Raw genomic sequence first — 21,207 nt, forward strand, 5'->3', positions numbered from 1 at the left:
CCTCTCCACTTCTTCTTCCCTTATTCTTTCAGTCATCTGTACATCTCAGGTGTCCCTAGAGGCCTGTTGAGCTCGATCATGCTCACACATGGTAGTGATTTCTGGTCTTGCCTCGAGGTTCCTTCACTATAGTCCATAGGTTTACCCTTTCTTGGTTCACATATGGGATAATTTGCCTCCTGCCCAGCAGGCTTCCCTTGGCTTTTCTTTATCTATTCTCCATTTTGGAAACCCCATACTTGTCTATCCCATATGTACTTACTGGAAACATTATCTTTTTGAGGGGAGCCTTTCCTAGATTGAGCTCTTAAACAGGGGCCATACTGATTTTCCTTATGTCCTTTGCTGATAATTACATCATTCGTGCATTTCTTTTCGCTATGGCCAATGACCCCACACTTGTAGCAAAAGTCAGGAACTCTCTCATATCTGAAGCTAACCCATTTCAGGACACCATTCATCTTAACTGCAGTACCTCATAACAATGGTTGTGTCATATCTGCTTTTACCAATAGTTTGATGTGTTTCCCTTTTCTTCCTCCTGAATGAGATGTCAGCACCTCCTTAACCTCCATGAATACTATCCCAATTTTCCTTCCAACTTCCTTAGAAGTCCAATGAATTGGAAGGTTCCACACTTGTACCCATAGTGGGGCAAATTTAAATGCTTCCGTGCTCTCCTCGATTCCTTCCTCCCAGCTACTGAGCACTAAAATTTGACTATCAATTACCCATGGTCCTCCATTGAGGATTCTTAATCTGTCATTCTGCTCAGGTATGAAGAACTTGATAGGGTGTTAATTGTTAGTCATTTTATTGTTAATTTCCTCCATTGTCCTTGCCAAATATTGTTTAATTGTATATATATACTTATATTTGGTATCTGGATTCAATTTCAGGGAGTGGAACAGAAAAGCACAAAATAGGAGGGACAACGGAGGAATTGGTTCGACATAAATTGTGAGATCTAACTGATTTTAATTTTCATATTATTTTCTGGTATTCGTATATTTCCTGCTTTATTTTCTCATGGTTATTGTATTATTCCATTATCCTGGGCCCGGATGTTAGATTGATTCAGTAACTTAGAGCCAATTAGAATAATTAAATCCGTAATTGTTTGATTGTTCTAAATTAGTGGCAACTGGCTTAACCAGAGTTATGTCAAGGAAATATACGGGCTAATTTGTAGACAACCCTCGTAGCGTGTTGTCTAGTTAGAACAGGGTTTCTCTAAATCTTAAGGCAATTGTGAAATTTAATTCTATGGTCGTACCTAGGATTATTTTGCAATTAGGGAAATAACTAACGGTCGTACCTTAGCTATCAATAATTAAGGAGAAATTGATTGTCATCACTTGTTTGACAATTATAACTTGTTTATCAGTTTATATGTGAAATATTCTTGCATCAATGATCAATTAGAAGAACCATTTCCGAAGTTGCTTCTTGACTAGAGCTGTCCAATACTATTTGAGTTTCTATAGTTTGCTATTTAATTTTTGTTTAATTGTAATATTTGATTAGTATAGCTCATTGTTAATTTTCCTGAAATCCCCCATTGTTAATTTGAACTTTAAAAGAGACAAATATCCCCAGTCTCTGTGGATTCGACCCTACTTATCACTGTCTACAGAAATTATATTTTGTTTGAGCAGGTATTTATTATTGCACAGGCTCGACACCTGTCAGAACTGGAATAAATTTGGCCCTAGCTCTGACATTGATAATTCCTTAGGGTACCCTCAAGTAGCTGTGACAAAGTTCTTGACCCCAGTAAAGTTTGCCATTTTTTCTCCTCTTATTTTCCCAATGATACTATTAGAACACTCAGAAACTCCTGAATCCATATCATTCAGCTCTAACCACGTCCCCTCTTGTTCTAGGCTAGACAAAGCAAACTTTTTTGACACTTCCTCTAGTTCACCTGCCATGGGATCTAGAGCAAACAAACGGGATTCCTCTAACTATAACCGAGAAATGAAAAGAAATTGAAAAACCAGTGAAGAAAATGACCCAAGCTACTATCTTTTCTACGTAAATGCACTACCAGATAGGCATAATACAACCCTAACCATGCAATGAATGCATAATTTAAGGCATAGTAACGGTTTACACACGTTGTTTTACCTACTTTCTTGCTTTCCACAACGGGCCACTAGTATTTAATACCTTCCTTCCGCTTGCCTTTTTGTCTCCTATAGTGGAGATAGTCAACCAATATGTTTGTAACCTTACTAATTACTCCATGGACTTCAACGAATATTGGTCCTCTGCTTTCCCAGCTCGAGTCTTTCGATGTTCCCTGTCTTTACATGTGTGATTGGGTTTTCTGGAATTGTTCTGTGTATGCACTGTAGTTAATTTGGGAGTAGCTTTTGTTTTGATTTTTGAACCTGTGAATGTTTGAATTTTTTAATTTTACCGGGCTCTTGCTCCTACCCAGTGTAGAGGAGGCTCTCACTTAGAGAGGGAAAACTCTCATTTAGAGAGAAGTTGTGTAGGTGGAAACTGGATCCAATCTTTTTTCTGGAGATCTCTTTAGTTGATTTCATGTTGGAATTATTTGAAAAGTTATAAAATGTGATTATGGAAAGATTGCAAAAGACTAAGTGCCTGTTCTCAACTAATTTTGAAAATTTTATTTTAGCTTTTAATTCTTGATAAACTATTTTGTTTTGTTCTCAACTAATTTTTTTTTAAAAAAATTGATTTTACATTTTTTGACCCTAAAATTCTAAAAATCAAGTACCGGTTTTGAGGTGCTTTTAGATTTTGATTCTGACTTACTTTTTCACATAGATAAAATTATGCTTTAAATTTCAACATAATTAATAAGTTACCTAATATTTAGGTAACTTTTTATGGTCTTTCTATTTTCTTTCTTTTTCTCATGTCACTTCTAGATTCATCCTCCATTTAATCTTCATAACAAAAGTAATTAATTCCATCAAAAATTATGTAATTGGTACAAAATTCATTTATGTAGCATATAAGGGTAATACAGTCATCTTTTTGTCAAAATTAGTTTTCTAACCTTTTTCAAGAACACATATGCATTTATTAGAATGGTTTTTTTAATGATCAACGAGAACGCATGAGTTATTATATAAAATCTAATTTTAAGAATCAATTTTACAAAATCACAATCAGTTGAGAACAGGCCCTAAGATCCTATAAGAAGTGCAAAGGGTAGTCTTTTATTGATTTTGAACCCAATACGCATGAAAGCTAATAGACATGAAGATATTTGTTAAAAAATTTTAAAAATGTAATGTTACTAGAAAAGGTTAGGTTTCTTTTGCCCAAATTTATATATTTTTAAATATTTTCTACTTATACTATAATAGTTTACATTCCCTACACATAATATTATTGAAACTAAAAAAGGTTAAATGGATGGTGTAAATTAATCAAATATAATATTTGGGAACTATATTTTCATAATCAAACTATTCTCTTATTTTATAAAATATACACATAAATCACAATATTCTAAAGATTCTATTAAAATTTTGGGGTAAATAAATAGTAGCAGTTAAAAAGTGGTTTCACTATGGCAGAAACGAATTAGACTTGTATATATTTAATAGCTTTTATGCCCTAAACCTTTTCCTGATTTCAACTTTAACCTCTGATCATTTCAAAATATCATAGATCCACCAACAACATTTCCCAAGTTACATTTCAAGCCTTAATTTCTGCAATTTTTAAATAAATCTTTTGTGTTAGATCGATACTCATCCATTACATAGTTGAATAACCATCGAGTGTTTTTTGATCTTATTTTGTTACATACACAGCTTATATACATTCATGACATAATAAATACATTATTGTATTTTGGTGATTTTTTGGGGTTTTGGCCTTGACCTTGGACATTTTATTGGGCAATAGGCATTTGATTCAAGAGTGCTAGAACACAAAGAACCCACGACAACTTAAAAGCCTCAATATGGAACTTTAACGGATACACCGAATTCACTCACTATTTTTGTTGACAAGGGAACTACAGCCGTTATCTAAGAGTACTCACTAGGTAAATACCACCCCCTGTAATAGGCCACCAATCATATGGAGGGATAAGATGCCCAGGCAAGTCCTATACAACGGACGAATATCCCAAGAGAGGTTCGAACCCAAATTGACAGGAAAGTATGATACCAACTCTATCATTTCGGCCAACTCAAGGGACCAAATTCACTCACTATTGTTACATTGAAACCTTAAAATCCTTTTATTGATACTAAAATTTGTAATTCAGGCTTTGAATTTTACAACAAAATTCCCAGTTCATGAGATTACACATTATCAAAAGCCACAACAATGAGCTGAAGAAATTGCCGAAACTGGATATGGATCACTCGCGAGCAACAAAGACAAGTTGTTTCCCAACATTGCGACCACTAAAGAGACCTACAAGGGCAGAAGGGCCACTCTCCATGCCTTCAGCAATATCTTCAACATAGATTAGCCTGTTTTCTTGGATGTGAGGCAACACGAATTCAGCAAACTTTGGGAAGAGGTGATAGAATTCGAAAGCGGAAAAACCTCGCATGGTAATTCGCTTGTAAAAGAGCCACATCAAATTGTGTACTCCTTCAGTCTTTTCAAGATTGTATTGTGAGATCATTCCACAAACAGAAATTCGACCGTTCATGTTCATATTCTGGAGCACTGCATCCAGCATCTTCCCCCCAAAATTTTCAAAGTATATGTCAATTCCCTCGGGGAAATACCTATGCCAAGAAAAAAAATGATGATTATTTACTAATACGCACTAGATATTATCTTCATTTTTAGGTCGTAGTTTTTATAGGAGATGAAAGCCTGACCTTTTCAGAGCAGCATCGAGGTCATCCTCTTCCTTATAATTGAAAGCATCATCGAATCTGAACTTGTTCTTCAAATGATCAACCTTGTAGCACAAAGAAATGTACATCCCAACAAAATTTAATTGTTTTACATGCAGTTCATAGCTTTCCTACAAATTTCCATCATGAAAAACTACTTCCACATAAAATTTCAGATCAGCAAACACTTGGAAAAGGCTAGAATATCACCTTTTCTTTGCTTCCAGCACTTCCAACAACATAGCAACCTGTCAATTTTGCAAATTGCCCTACAAGCTGACCAACTGCACCAGCTGCTGCTGATACAAATACTTTTTCTCTTTTCTTGGGGTGACAAACGTCAAAAAATCCCCCATAGGCAGTAATACCAGCCAGACCTTTAAAAGACAGTAAAAAGCTAATGTTGTTACATTTTCAATGCCAAGTAGTAGAAGTGACAAATATTGCAGAAACATATTCCTGCAGATACCAAATTAACTAGTAAAAGTTTTCAACTGAAAAAATTTCATTACAAATTTTTTTTTCCTGAATCAAGCAGGGATTTTAATTACCAAGAATTCCCACGTAGTAGGAAAGATGTACGTTTGTGTTTTCGACCTTGAACAGAGAATTAGTTTGTGTTGTGAGAGTGTACTCCTCCCATCCAGTCGTTCCCCAAACAAGGTCACCTTTCTTGAAGTTCTGATGCTCTGAATCCAAAACTTTAGCTACCCCGTAACCGTATAGGGGCTGCAAACATCACCATCTCGTTAGCTCAAGTCTTGAAACTAAAACTTTTCCAGTGTTCATAAATGATCATAAATCAATATTGAAAACTAAAACGTGTTCACTGTTCATTAGTCCTTACAATTTGAATCATCAATTGAGTAGAGGCATGGAAAATAAGAATAGTTAGGGAAATAACTAATAGTAATACTATGCTGAATAATGCAAACATACCAATCCAGGAGTGAAAGCAGGAAAGGGGGTTTTAATAGAATGATCTGGCTTTATCATGAGAGCTCTGAAGTAAGGGTCACATGACAAGTAGAGATTCTTAAGCAAAACCCCTTTCGAGTTTTCTGGGACGTTCAAGCTTATGGCATTTTCTGTGCTGATAATGAAATCGGACTCCTTTGGAAACCCAATCACATGGTCTTTCAACAGCAGTTGCTTGTTCCTCACTACCTCAGCCTCTGCTGCCTTTGCTCAAAATTATTGCTCTGGTTGGAGTCTTAGTGTTTGTGTTAGGTATGTGGAGACGCTCTATTTCCTTAGTGGAGCAAATATTGAGAGTATTTGGTAGAAGTTTGAAGCACAAGTCTTCTGTTTATATAGAGGGAGAAAATGAGCATGAATGTGCGAAATGATGTGAGTTGATGGAGATAAAAGATTGAAAACTTCAAAGAAGGGAAAAAGGAAAAATTAGAGTAAAGAACAAAAACAAATTCACTGGTTGTACAGAATGATCCTACAACTGAAAATAATTATATACAAAGTATAATATCAAGACATTTCGTTGAAAAAAATGGAGAAATTTCATCTTGCCTAAGCAGAGCTGAGAAAAAAAAAAGCTCATAAACTCGTGAATCCCCCGTATGGAAGAGAGAGAATAAACTCTTTCAGGTTCTAAATTCGGGTAAAGTTTTTAGAACTTTTGGTGGAAATATAATTTCTTTTTTTTTATGTTTATTTCTTCATCAAAGATTTCTTTCGTAGCTCCCAAGATTTTATTACTACTAAACACTAAGGATTTTTTCATGTCTTGTTTCCCTAAACAAATTAGATTCATTTACTATTGGTCCTCTAGTAGTCGTTAAGTTTCGTGTTGTGGTTTCGAGTACATGAAAGGTCGCAATTCAACTCTTATGAGCTTGAATAGTATTTGAGGGGTGCTAAATCTTGTGGTAGAAATAAGAAAGCATAATAGATTGTTCCATTTTTCATTGCCACCATAAATGCACTATTATTACACACAATAAAAAGTCATATATGTAGTTGGAATACCTTTCCCGAGCTTGAGATAAATAAATGTAGAAGGTTTTCAAAGATTTCCAATCATTTTGTAGCGCAGCAATTGGCAGTCTGCTAAATTTACTTCCGACCTTATATTTAACAATTGGCCAAGTTTTCATGTTTTGAACCACAAGAATGTGCTGATTTTAGTCTTTGTACAGACTTGTCAATGCCAGACATCCAATTGCGTTCCCAAAAATTTGTTCAAAAGGGTATGGACTTTTCTGGTGTTCTAAAGTAAGAGTTGACTGAGTATTAGTAGTGGATTCTGATTCAAGAAAACTTTGTACTGTAATGAGAAGTAATAATTTTGTCTTATTTTTAGGACTGCTTTTCAAAGCTTAATTTTTTTAAAAAAATAATAATGCCCTAGCTGGTCGAAATTGAAGCTGTTGGGAACTAATTTTTCTTTTTTTTTTATTAAAAATAATCTAAGAGAGACTCCAAACTTTATAAGTGAGAAAAGAAAAGAAAAGAAAATTTGAGAATCAAATTAGATATTTTAAGCATTAATATCCCTGACATGTTGCTCTGTTTGGATTGCTATTTTTTTCAAAAAAAATTTTCGTTTTTTGTAAATACATCTCTTAATCATCTTTTTATCTCATATATATCAAATCGTTACGTATATTCTATAAAAACTCCAGAAAATAGGCGATTTTTCTCATACACTTGGGAAGCCAAATTGGTTGAAACCTAAATCATTTCGGACTGAACTACAACAGAAGCCCATATATCAATGCAACCTGCAGTCGAGCTCAATGGTTTTACTCTACAGGCCGAATCAATGGCGCTACTTAACTTGCATTGGGCCTTCTTATTTGTAGAAAAGGCTACGATGGAGTGAAGATAAGATCCTCTTTGGGATGTCCCATGTAAAAGAGGCTTATGCATGTCAGGCCACGCCTTATACCAAACCCTATTTGGCAATTAATTTTACATCAAATTTGGGTTTTATTACGATCTCAAATAACGTATATAATAGAGGGAGTTATATATAATATTAATACACAAAAGAATAGTTTACTCTCTTTTCTTCGTTAGGGCATTTTTTCATTGAATTTTTTCCTAATAAGATTTTAACGAGACATATTCTTTGTGGCATAGATATCTAAGAGGGAGTTTTATGAAATTAATAAAGTAATAAGTGTGGATGTCCATTTATCTCCCCAAAATACATCAGAACATGCATCCACCCTACAATGTTCATTTGTCCATTCATGTATCTTCTTGTAGTTTGGAACTACTCAATTCATGTATTTGAAGTACTAAATTCATGTATTTATATTCATGTTTGTACATGTATCTTTGTTTCACCTATAAATAGAGGGCATATAAGTCTCATTGTAACCTTTGAAATATTCTTACTATTTCCTTATCTCTGATCTACCCTACATTCTCTACTTTTAGTAGTTTATTTTATTAGTTATATATATATATATATATATATATATATATGATTGCTACGGAATTTTTAATCCAATTCAATAAAAGTAGGACTCGGCTATTGAAAATGTTGGATAAAGAAGAAATCCAAATAACCAATGAAATTTCAGATTACCAAACACAAGAAGATAAGATGACTCGAGCAATGACGTCATGGGAAGAAAATATTTTCAAGCATATCTCTCTTATTAACTCTATATAAAGAACAGGAAGGTAGCCAAATGGAGCAACTGAAGAAGAACTTCTCTCTGAAAGTACTCCCTCAAGCTCCTCTCTCCAAAAATCCCTATCTCCCTTGTAATAGATAGGGATAGGATTATTTCAAGAAAGAGCAAGCTCTAAAGCAAAATTCTGTAAGTTCTCTAATAATATTTCAAATTTTATAATCCAGACTTATACATTCATGCATCTTGCATATGGCTGATATTACCGCCTGTTTCATGCATATGATCGACCAAACCACCTACTTTAATTTTTACAAACATGCATCATATCGTATTATTTCTTCAAGATAAAATTCCAATTTCTTTCATTTTCATCCTGGGTTTCCGATTTTGGAAATTTTATCGATTGTTCTATGTATTATAGAATTTCAAGATGATTTGATAAATAAAATGTTTTTATTGCGAATTGACTGCAAGGCAGCTAAAGATGTTTTATAAAAAGATGTTAAAAATTTTAAATCAATTACAAAGTTTTTTTGGTTGTTTTAGTTAGAGGCCTATTTGGCAAAGGAGTTTTTTTGCCAATTTGTTCACTACAAGTTTTTAACACTGTAATTATAGTAACATTAAGAAACTTCTCAAAAATTTTAAATTACATACTTCAAAATACCTAAAATATATTCACAAAAAAAATTTCACTCCCTCCTTTCTTCTTCCACCTCAACCCACTACCACCTCTATCGTCGGCCAAGACCGGCCGATGCTGAAAATGGCTTTTTCAGCGCCGGCTACCTGTTTTTTTTTTCTTTTTTTCCTCCCTCTCCTCCTCCCCTCCCCTCCTCTCTCTCCCTCTCTTCCCCTCTCCCCCTCCCCTTCTGTCCGATCTGATTGCGAGACGAGATTCACTCGACCAGATTGCATTGGGAGGAGTAGGAGGGTAACAGGGGAGGGAGAGGGGTAGGGGTAGGGGTAGTGGGGGAGGGATAGGGGAGGAGAGAGGGCGAGGGAGAGGGAATGGGAGAAGATTGAGCATATTTGTTTTTGCTGTTGCTTGTCTGGTGGGGGAGAGGGAGGGGAGAAGAGGAGAGAAAATTGCAAAAAAAAAAAAATTGTTTCTACTGCTGCTTGTCCAGTGGGGAAGAGAGAGAGGGAAGGGGAAGGGGAGAAGAGGGAGAGGGAGAGAGAAAAAACCAAGTTTGTTTCTGCTGCTACTTGTTTCGGCAGGAAGGGAGAGGTGGTGGGGAAGGGAGAGGGGGAGGGGGAGGGGAGAAGAAGAAGAGAGAAAAGAAAAGAAAAAAGAAAGAACAAAAAAAAAAAAAAAAAAAAAAAAAAAAAAAAAAAAAAGAAAGAGAAAAAAAAGAAAGAAAAAGAATAAAAATTGTTTTCCATCTTAAAAATTTTTCCTAGAACTTCTATAGTAATCTACAGTAAAGTTTTAGATAAACATCCAAAAAATTCATTTGTCAAATGGAGATTTCTGATTATATTAAGAATTTAAGACAAATTTGTGAACCACTATATAAAAGACTTAGAAAGAATCCTCCAGTTTGGATCGAAAACCATACTAAAACGGTACAAAGGATTAAGCAAATTGTTAAGGATCTTCCATTTTTAGGAATTCCTCATTTGCATGCATTTATGATAGTTGAAATAGATGCATCAGAGGTAGGATATGGAGGCATTCTCAAAAAAACAAGAATTTTTTACTACAAAAAATAAGTTCTAATGCCTCATGACAGCTAGTACCAGTAAAGAAGATTTCAAGAAAAAATTGATCGATGCCTATCCCAAATTAATGATGAAGAAAAGGTAATATTTTCTCAAGATCCTGCTCGAGAAAATGAAGAAGATTGCTAAGGAATTTTCAGCCCAATTTAATAAAAGTAGGACCCAGCCAATCAAAATGTCGGATAAAGAAGAAATCCAAACAACCAATGAAATTTCAGATTACCAGACAGAAGAAGATAAGATGACTCAAGCAATGACATCATTGGAAGGATATTCTCAAGCATATCTCTCTTATCAACTCTATATAAAGAAGAGGAAGGTAGCCAAACGAAGCAAGCGAAGAAGAACTTCTCTCTAAAATTACTCTCTCAAGCTCCTCTCTCTAAAACCCTTAGTCTTTCAAAATGCCCAACTCCCTTGTAATAGATAGGATTATTTCAAGAAAGAGCAAGCTCTAAAGTAAAATTCTGTAAGTTCTCTAATAATATTTCAAATTTTATATTCCAGACTTATGTATACATGCATCTTGCATATGGCCGGTATTACCGCTTGCTACATGCATATGGTCGGCCAAGTCGCCTGCTTTAATTTTTACAAACATGCATCGTATCGTATTATTTCTTCAAGATAAAATTCCAATTTCTTTCATTTTCATCCTGGGCTTCCGATTCTAGAAATTTTATCAATTTTTATATGTATTACAAAATTTCAAAATGATTTGATAGATAAAAAGTTTTTATTGTGAATTGATTGCAAGGCAGCAAAAGATGCCTTACAAAAGGATGTTAAAAATTTTAAATCAATTACAAAGAGTTTTAGGATGTCTTAATTATGTTTATGATTTTATTAAGAATTTAATAGATTGTTCTGCTTCATTAGCAAATTAGAAAGACTGTCACCATGCATAAAAATTGCAATAATCACTAACATGGATTATGTAATCTTTAGTAACTGAACAAATATTTATATATTATTAAGTCAAGCAATGTTTTCTTCTATTTGTACTTTTTTGAGAACATATGGTTGAGCTGTGTACATGAGCAATAAGTTAGTGTACTTCATTTAAAAGAAGTTGTACATTTTTTAAGCATGTACACTTTAGCTGTGGACACTATCAACAAGTTAGTGTACTATGTTAAAAAGCAATTGTACAATAGAAAGAACATAAGTGTACATGCAAGTATATGGACTCTATTTGAGAGCGATTATACGATCCATGCGAACCCCAAAAGGCATTGTTTACAACATAATCAAATGTTTAATCATTGAATTTTTTCCCTAAATTCCACCTCTTCCTTTTTAAAGAAATAAAAAAAAGATACACTATAGGGTTCAATTGGAAGGTGTATTTTTTGGGTGTTTGTATAAAATTTTACTGTAATTTACTGTAGAATTTGTAAAAAAACTTTTGTGTATTTAGGGTTTGGAAAAATTAAAAATTTTGCCTTTTTCCCTCTTCTTTTCCTTTTTCCTTTTCTTTTTTTTTTTTTCCCTTTCTCTCCTCCGTTCTCCTCCTTTCCCATACCTCTAACCAGATCAGCTCTTCCTCCCTTCTAATTGCCGGCTGCCATCTCTCGCCACCGTTGCCTTTCGCTTCCTACTACTGTCGGTAGCTACTTCTTTTTTTTTTTTATTCTCTCTCCATTCCTCTCCTCCTCCCTCCCTCTTCCTTCTCCTCTCCTTTTCCTTCTCCTTCTCTTCTCCTCTTCCCCTGCCTCTCCCTCCTCTTACCTTCATTAGATCTAAACAATATCTTACACCTAATAATATATAGATTAACTTTTTATATACTGATAACATAGTGTTTTTTTTACACTAGCAACTATGAATATATGTCGCATGTGTATGATTTAAAATTTTAATTTGAATTGGTGTTATGTGGTATAATCTAAACCTATTAATGAAAGAAAATGTACACTGATAGTATACAAAAAATTTACTCATAATAAATCTTATGATGTAATAACCCATACTTTTTCTGTAGATTAATTTTGTCATTGGAGTTTAACATATTTGGCTATCAAATAATGATTAGATATCTTATTTTGATTCGCTAAACAACACTCTCCAATAGTCTTATGACTTGTTTGATAATCCAATTCAACACTTAAATATAATGGATTCAAATTTTAACATATTCAAACCATTTGATAACAACAAATTAAACAAGTGAATTAATTAAGTGGCACTGAATTTCCTAGGCAAAACTTGCTTTCAAAATTAAGTAATAAGCTATTCACTTATCACTGAATGTGATGTGCACTCAAATGTAATAGATTTAATGCTTAGCAATTCAATAACTTAATGAATTTAGACTTCAAATTTGAGATTTCAAACTTCAGCTTTCAAATTTTAGTTTTATCAAATGCACCCTTAGTTTTAGGGATGGCAATGGGAGCCCGCGGGGGGCTCTCGGGGCAGGGGGAATTTTTTCCCCCCGTTTAGAAACGGGGCGGGGGTATACTCCCCCACCCTGCTACCCGCAAAAAAAAAAGTATATATATATATAAATAAATATATATATAATTATATATAATATGTAATTTAATTAGTTATAAACTTATGATAATGATATTATTAGTTAGATGTATTATATAATGTATATTAGTGTATGTAATATAATTGATATTATAAATTATATGAATAATTAGACATGTCTACTAATAGAATTTATTAATTAGTTATACTAAATTTACTAATACATTTATACTAAATTTCTAATTACACTTAATAGAATAACACTTTTTTCTCAAAAAAAAGTACAAACACAATAATGAATTAGTGATTGTATTTGTACTAAAAGTGAAAACTTGACTATTTTAGTTGTATTTATTTTATCATGTTGGATTGTATTCAAATAACTTTTGTTTGATTGTTTTTATGAGTTTCAATTGTAAAATTACAATGACTAATAACTTGATGATGTGTTGATATTTTAGTACTTGATTATTTATTAAAATTTAATTATAATAAAATTTTATTAAACCCGCGAGAAAAATTTTACGGGGGCAGGGCGGGGGGACTGAGAGGCGGGGGACGGGGCGGGGGTCGGGTGGAATTAATAGGCAACGGCCTCCCCCGCCCCAATCCCGCCCCGTTGCCATCCCTACTTAGTTTACATTGAGGTAATTTTTAAGAAGACATCCCATTAAATTTTTCCTAGCAACTATATTTTCTTTTACTCAATGTATCTAGATAAAGTTCCTTGTACTCTATAAATCTAGTCATCAATCTAATAACTAGTACCTTTGTCTCTTCTAGGGTCCACACGAAAGTAGACAAAAATTAACTTGGTTGTGACTCTTATCTACCAAATTTTTTTAAACTAGCGAACCTAATCACTAGCTAATTTACATTGTCTCCTTAGAAGTTATTTTAATATTAATTCGAAACTTCGATGGATATGGTCATGAAAAATTTGACAACATTCTTTAGCACGACTTAGCTACCCTAGACAAACTTCGGTTACAGTTGTACCACATAAGTTTTTAAGCGTAAGGGAAATGGAAGTCAACATCAAACTTTTATTAAAACTAAATATTGAATTCAGGTTTATGTGGTACATCAATAACCAAGTTCTTCTTTATAATTTGTGACATTTAAACTAGTATGTGGGAGCAAAAAATAAAGACCACATCACTTGGATTATTTTTTAACAAGAGTATAAGTAATTATTAAAATTAAATTTATCATAATATTTTGAGTGTGAATTACTGTAATTTAACTCAAACATAGAAAGATAGTGAATGTTACACATACACACACACCTCCGTTTGGATTAGTTATTTTTGAAATATTTTATTATAACAGTGTATGTGAAAAAACTTTTTACTATAGATATTTTTGAAGGTGTTTTTGAGATATATTTTGAGGTATTTCTAGAAGTTTAAAATTTTTTGTGGTATTTTTTAAAAATTACCATCACCATCCACCACCTCTTCCTTTCTTCTCCTCCCTCCTCCCTTTCTCTCTTCCTCCTCCCTCTCTTTCTTCCCCCTCTTCCCTTCCATCTTCCTCCTCCCTTTTTTTCTTCCCCTCCTCCCTTCCTTTTCCCTCCCTTTCCTTTGAAAGGGGAGAGGTAGGGTGTGGCGGAAAAGGGAGAAGGCGAGAAGGAAGAGGGAGAGAGAGGAAAGAGGAGAAGGAAGATGGAGGGAAAGGAAAGAAGAGAAAAAGGGGATGATGGCGGTGGTGGGTAGGGGTGGTGGTGGTGATAGATGGAAGAAAAAAATGGAGTAGATTTTATTTTTTATTATTTTTTATATATTTAGAGTTGTTTTTGATATATTGTATGGATGTAGTGTTTTTGGAGTTATTTTTATTTATGTATTACTGTAGTATTGTGTATAAAAAACTTGTTTTTTAAAAAATGAGGAATCCAAACAGAGATTTGAAACTGGAGCTCATCTTGACTACTGCAATACTAATAAAACCAAATTCAAATTAATACAATGGAAAAAAAATTGATTCGAACTTGAGCACTATTGGTAATTGGTGGGGTTAGTTTTTTACACTGTAATTGGAAGGTAATAATAATATCAAGTTGTCTTTTAATTGATCACCTTTAAATTGTATTCCCCTACTTCAAACCTCAGTTTTTTAAAAACTATATAGTACAACTTTAGAGACATCTTTTTAGTAATTATTGATTGCTTTTGATATCCAATTTCTTATGCCTCTATATTCCAGATATTATGTGGTATCATGTAATATATTTGCACACTATGATTATGGTTGTATGTCTCATATTATGATTTAAATGTTTGGTGTCAATATTGGTGTAGCTGATTACATTTGAATTTCACAGAATTTTCTTTATAAAGTGTCTCCTTGCATCTCAACTACTTGATGCATGCAATATTTTAAGGATTAATCTTTCCTACACTGACAGTGTGTACACTGTCAGTGTTGAATTAATGATAACTATGCAAAATTTGAATTTAAAATTCAACTTTTGAACACATGTTATAAATTCAACGGTGATAGTGTATACACTGTCAGTGTATATAAGATTTACTCATATTTTAATCACATAAAAATTGGTGATTAAAATGAATGGGAGGAAAATGGAAATTATAACAATTCGTTTGTAGAAATACAAATGAGTTGACTATTTTTATATTCTTATAAAACATAGCACCCTATATGTCTAAGAGTAGCCACAACATTTTAGATGTTTGGTGTAGTATAATTTTAATCACACATAGTTCAGCGATTGAAATTAAGGACTCCTAGTCAACAAGTTAGTTACTTAATTCTTATGAATTTTCATTAAAAGTTTTCTTGCATCGTGCATTTGAGAAAAGCCATAGCATCTGAAATATAGGGTGTAAAGGGCTTTAATTACATAAAGTTAAGTGATTATATTAAATAAAAAATAGAAAGAAAATTTAACGAAATTCAGTCAACATAAAGTTTTTTGATTATTGAGAAATTACTAGATACCATGCTAATAATTTCACTTTTACATTATATATTTGAGAGTGGCAAATACGTCCCAAATATTTGATGTAAATTTTTTTTTTCATCACATACAGTTTGGTAATTGAAATTATAAATTTTAATCAAGATATTGATTAGTTAACATTTCACGAGTTTTCTTATAGTGTCATGTGTTTAGGAGTAATCACATCATCTTAAGCATATTAGTGTTCAAAGGAAACGAATATTTCTTTCTCACATACTGTTGAGTGGTTTAAGAAATATAAATTGACATCTATATTAAATTGCAATTAATTCATTAAGATAGTTACCCAACCCTATAAGAAGGTAATTATTTTGGTGAGATTAATTGACATAAGATGGGATAGGAGTAACTAAGTTCAAAAATATTTCTATACTCACAGGTTCGATTTATTTCTTTAACTTATTGTTTAAGATTATTAATCTTATGATCAAGAATATTTATGAGAAAAAATTGATGATACAATAAAAAAGTGAAACAGAGAATGAGATAGAAAGTCCCTTGAATTTATTTTTTCTATCTAACATCCCACAATGTAGGTCCAAAATTGAAAACTATGGTTAACCAACATTTCGAAGAAAAAGGAAAGCCAAATTAGTCAGCACCTAAATCATTTTGGACTAAACTAAAGCCAAAGCTCATATTGTGTAATATTTATTTTAACTCGATGATCTAACGTAGATGGGATGAACTTTATTGAGACCAATGTTAAGGGCACACCGAATGTGCGTGTAATTTAGAAATAATTAGAATGAATCAATTTTATATAAATTTTTTTTATATAAATCAAATTGACATAAATTTTGTATCAAAGAACTTTGCTTTATAATGTTATAATCATTTGGTATTTAGATTAGGATAGTGATGAGTGGTTATAAAGACAAACTGTGATTAGATGATGGGGTAAAAATTAATTTTTTACAAGGGTGAAATTGAAAATTCAATAAATGATGAAAATTATTTGTACCAACTGCCATTCCTCCGGTTTTACTTGTCTAGTATTGGGTCTTGTTATTTGTAGCGAAGGCCCCTTGACAAACAGATTCTCACTGACTAGTCCCATGTAAAATGGGCTCAGACATATCACACCGCACCTTTATTCCAAACCCCACATTGCAAGTAAGACTTCAACTTTGGGCTTTGTGGCCACCTGTACCAAATTCCAAATCCACATGTAGATAGTAGAATATATCTGAAAAGATACCGTTTAGATTAGCTATTTTTAGGGGTGTTTTTGAAAAATTTTACTGTAGCAAAGTTTTTATAATATATTTTAGAAAATATTTTGGGATATATAAGAGTAGAATAGTTTTTAGAATATATTTTGGAATATTTTTTAAACATTAAAAAATTTAGATTATTTTTTAGAGTAATTTTTAAAGTATTTTTTAAAAATTTTAATAGTATTTGAAAAACTCTTGAATTCCAAAACTTTGTTAAACTGGTAGAGATATTAAATAGATGACTCTAAAATCAGTCATTCAATTATCCTACTTATTGCTTTATAGAATTCACATGGAAAAATAAATTTGTAGACTAACCTTCTTGAAATGTCCAATTAGTTATTTGAGAATCACATCTTGCAGAAAGCAAAAGATGGACAGCCTTGTTACATGACCTTTAATGTGTAGGGGTTCAATCTTTATTTTATACAAACAAAAGAATGTATACATAAGCCACTAGTGAAACTTCGAATTATACGGGGCAGAAGTCGCAATCAATCCGAAATGGAACCTTAACTTGTCAACAAAGTTGAGTAAAATCAGATAAAATAGCTTGATTTTGAATCTCCATAGAAAGAAACTAACTAATGTCTTTCAACAATAACTACCAGATACTTGATTTCTAGTTGTACAAGGTAGAATAGTCGTACTTTTCTTTTTTTTTTTTGTTTGTTTTGTTGGCGGGGGGGGGGGGGGGGGGTGGGGGTGGTCAACTTAGCAACACTGGAAGGCCAAACTTAAGCTCTTTCCAGTGCTGGTATGGCAGCAATTTCATTGTATATATACAGCATAATAGAGACAAAAATTTAGGCCTAATGAAAACATGTAAAATGAAGTTGACGGGTTCCATTTGTGGAGTGTTTCATAAGCAGCCTTTTGGTTGAACAAAGCCTGAAGAAGTTCCAGCAACATTGGAGCATGATGCCTGAGCTGGTTGATTCATGTATCTGAGGTTGACATCTTGCAATCTTATGCCACTGCAGGGGGAGTCCTTGCTGCAACCAATTGCTATAGCTACTTGTGATGATGATGTTCCATGAATTTGCTGATAAGTCACATCACTGATCTTTACACCAGAACCATGAAAATGGAACTCCAAATATTGAGAAAGGGAAGCCAACAAAACAAGTTTGGAAGCTGCAGGTAGGACTTGAGACAGTGAAATACATTCATCTGAACTCGTTCTGTCTTGGAACACCTACCTGATTTGGACAATTATTTTTGGTTGGACAATAACTTTGGTCGATGATAATAGGGTATCTCACATTCAGCATTACTGCATTTTGGAAAAGGACCCTCTTAACAAATCCATTGCTAGGCCTTGCCCAAGTCTTTATCCTCAAACCATTTTGTGTATCTCTGAAAGTAACAGTTTTAACAGTCACATTTTGTACTTCAGGTTCTTGCATATCCCATCCTAGACTCCCAATGCTGCACCAGATTAATTTCAGAATGCACATCCGCTGGTATTCATTTTAAAAACCATAATTCTTTGATGCTAAACATAAATTAATTATTTTACCTTATTCCATGGCCAGGGCCACAAGAAACATTCTCAATCCATAAATTGGAGGCGCCGGGGCCAATTGAAATGCAATCGTCCCCTGTAGCTATGTTAGAGCCCAATATGGTAACACCTGAGGACCCTGATATATGAATGCCATCAGTATTTGGACTAGTGGCTGAGGCTGAGATCTTCATTCCTTGTAGCTTAGCATTTTGACAGCCGTAAAGCATAACATGGAACATTTGGCTGTTCAGTGACGTTAATTTGCTGATGACAATGTTATTTGAATTGTAGAATGCCAATGTCTGCAGCACATATTACCACATTAATACAAGGACCAGAAAAAAGGAATAGACAAGAAAAAATATGTCAAGAAATGAATGGTTGGAATCATGCATAATTATTCAGCCCATGTGATATATACTGTTTGTGTTTGGGAAGTAATCATAGTATTAATTTTTTATGAGTGCAGCATTAGATTTGTTTATTGTGCATACCGTTGCACCACCAGGACAGTTACTCTTGGAGGCTTTGCAGTTCCAAAGACTAATGCCTTGTCCATCTAAAGTTCCGCCAGAAATTGTCACTCCATTGACTCTTTCAAACTTGAGCCAGTTGCCAGCATAGCCAATAGTACGATAATTCGAGGGAGCTACAAGAGTACCATCTATACTTATTTTAATCGCATTATTCTTGCATGTATTTCCCCAGAATGATGCAGCCCCGAGCAAGTATCTTCCCCGCGGTACATAAATTGTTGCAGACTTTACTGAAGCACAAGCTGCTGCCCATGCACTGAGAAAGGCCTTAGTCGAATCGGTCTTTCCATCAGGTTTGGCTCCAAACTTTTGCACATTATATGTGATCGTGGAGGCTGATGATGAGAAGAAGAACAAAAAGGGCAATGCGAGTGAAAAGAGTTTTCTTGGATAAGCCATTTCCCTAGCTCTTTGCTATGAGAGAAGATATGAGAACTAGGGATGGTGCTGGTACTGATCTAGCTTTGAAAAACCCTTTTATAGACAGGCATCCAACACTGCATCTAGGTATGCAACCTCAGCCCAATCATCTTTACTTATTAGCACTTTTTTTTTTGGACGTTTCATTTGCTTTTCAACTGTAATTGTTCCACTTTTGATGAATGCTCATATGATTAATTAAGACAATGACTAAGTTGTAAAGGGGGCTTGTTCTTTATAAGTCATGCATCTTATAATCTTGACATAACATGCATTTTATGAGTACAATTCATTCTGATGCCTCGAGATGCATCAATTGTGAGGGACAAGTGCAGTTGACCTTGATTAGAAAAAAGCAAGAAAGAATGTGAAGAAGACTTTTGTGTTTAGTACTACTGCCAATAAGCAAGATCACATGCTGCCTTCACTAAATTTTGGTTCATGCTCTCAGATAAGAAATTAATGGTCAAATGAGAGAGGACACAAGAAGTACAACCGTATAGCATATTAGCATGTGCCCTAGTGTTTGATCAAAAAAAAAAAAATTAAGAACATAAGCACTTGCATTAGTTGCCTAATAAGTTCTTGCCTATAACAATCAGCTTATAAATGATTAAAGGTCTATGATTTCTGTGCCCACAGATTACCAATTCAACTACCAGATGCATAGGACTAAGTAAGATGGTAATTAGAAGGAATTTAGAAGGATAGATGGCAGATGGGCTAGAGTACCACATGAAGAACACTAGAACATTATTAATTTTCTCTTGCTTTGACCGGGGAAGTCTCAAAACTCATTAAGTATGTTTAATTTGTTCCATTTAAGTTTAAATTTTACTTTAAGACATCATTATGTTAATTTTATTAAGTTGATCATTTAAGCTTAATTTATACAAGTACGTCTAGACTTCAAGACATCATTATATAAGCTCGTTATGTTATCTTGCCGTGTCTAACAAAAATAAATGTGGACGCTGGAGGTGCAAAACATCAATAAGTTAAATCCAAAATCTTGTGTATACACTAATAGTTGTTAGCTTTAGTTTAACTGAATTAACCTTGTATGTAGCCCGCAGAACTTATTAAACTGGATTATCCAGGTAATCAAAAAACGTAGTATGAGTGTGTGCTTACTGGATTTGGAAGGAAGTTTTCTCTTAATTCCACAGTTGATATGGCTGTAGAGGAGATTGGTTTTCATCTATCTTGTTTGGATTGAGTATGGAAGGAAAAGAAAGGAAACGTTGAAATTTTGTTCGGATTGAGAAAGGAAAAGAAAGGAAGGAAAAGATCAAGTGTTGATTTACTGGAAACGATTGAGAAAAAAAAATGATTGTTTAAAAGAATTTAAATTAATTTAGTTTCATTTCCCTTTGTTTCTGTCCACTTTTGGACGGAAATCGTAACTCAACAGAATAACTAGACCTTTTCCCTCCCTATCCTTTCATTTCCCTTCTCAAAAATCAATCCAAATAACAAAAATCCAATCCTTCCAATTCCTCTCCAATCCTTTCCCTCCTACTCCCTCAATCCAAATGATGCCTAAGTGTCATTTAAGGATATTAACTGATTTCTAGTTCTTATTACCGTATTCATTAAGCTAGTGAACTTAGTATGATAGAATTTTGTATAGGTTATTAATTTAAAAAAAATTAATTATCTTTTCAATTGAAAATCAAGTTGTCATTGGCCAAATTCAAGCCTTTTCAGTATCTTATTTCCAGAATTCACTTTTATTGCACCCACAACTTATTTGTGACGTGGATCATGCTCTTAAAAGAAAGGGAAACAAATATTTGGACCAAGTATTCTGTGTTCACAGGATAAATTAGCAAGAAAGTCCAATGTTGGCCTTTCTAAACTCGTCCTAT

At 33.6% G+C, this 21,207-nt stretch overlaps 2 protein-coding genes and 1 long non-coding RNA gene across 4 annotated transcripts; 1 reads left to right on the top strand and 2 right to left on the bottom strand.

Moving 5' to 3' along the window:
- Nucleotides 1–4,318: 4,318 nt before the first annotated feature.
- LOC113766548 (2-alkenal reductase (NADP(+)-dependent)-like) lies at nt 4,319–7,028 on the bottom strand. The gene is made up of 6 exons (XM_027310727.1): nt 7,008–7,028; nt 5,793–6,035; nt 5,405–5,582; nt 5,064–5,230; nt 4,836–4,918; nt 4,319–4,739 (listed from the first exon to the last, which is right to left on the bottom strand). Exons 1-6 carry the CDS (start codon nt 7,026–7,028, stop codon nt 4,361–4,363), a joined length of 1,071 nt encoding a protein of 356 aa, XP_027166528.1. The 3' UTR covers nt 4,319–4,360.
- A 2,780-nt stretch (nt 7,029–9,808) lies between these two features.
- Nucleotides 9,809–19,170, top strand: LOC113767092. 2 transcript variants are annotated; one of them, XR_003467857.1, is made up of 3 exons: nt 9,809–10,655; nt 17,854–18,013; nt 19,089–19,170. It is a non-coding gene; the product is annotated as an uncharacterized LOC113767092 (long non-coding RNA). The 2 variants fall into 2 exon arrangements; XR_003467858.1 differs by lacking the exon at nt 19,089–19,170 and adding an exon at nt 18,850–18,930.
- On the bottom strand, nt 17,733–19,538 carry LOC113767091 (polygalacturonase-like). The gene is made up of 4 exons (XM_027311267.1): nt 18,875–19,538; nt 18,393–18,682; nt 18,067–18,301; nt 17,733–17,963 (listed from the first exon to the last, which is right to left on the bottom strand). The coding sequence occupies exons 1-4, from the start codon at nt 19,313–19,315 to the stop codon at nt 17,733–17,735; spliced, it is 1,197 nt and encodes a 398-aa protein (XP_027167068.1). The 5' UTR covers nt 19,316–19,538.
- Nucleotides 19,539–21,207: the final 1,669 nt, after the last annotated feature.

Source organism: Coffea eugenioides, chromosome 3, assembly GCF_003713205.1.
Source record: "Coffea eugenioides isolate CCC68of chromosome 3, Ceug_1.0, whole genome shotgun sequence".
Classification (NCBI taxonomy): Eukaryota; Viridiplantae; Streptophyta; class Magnoliopsida; order Gentianales; family Rubiaceae; genus Coffea; species Coffea eugenioides.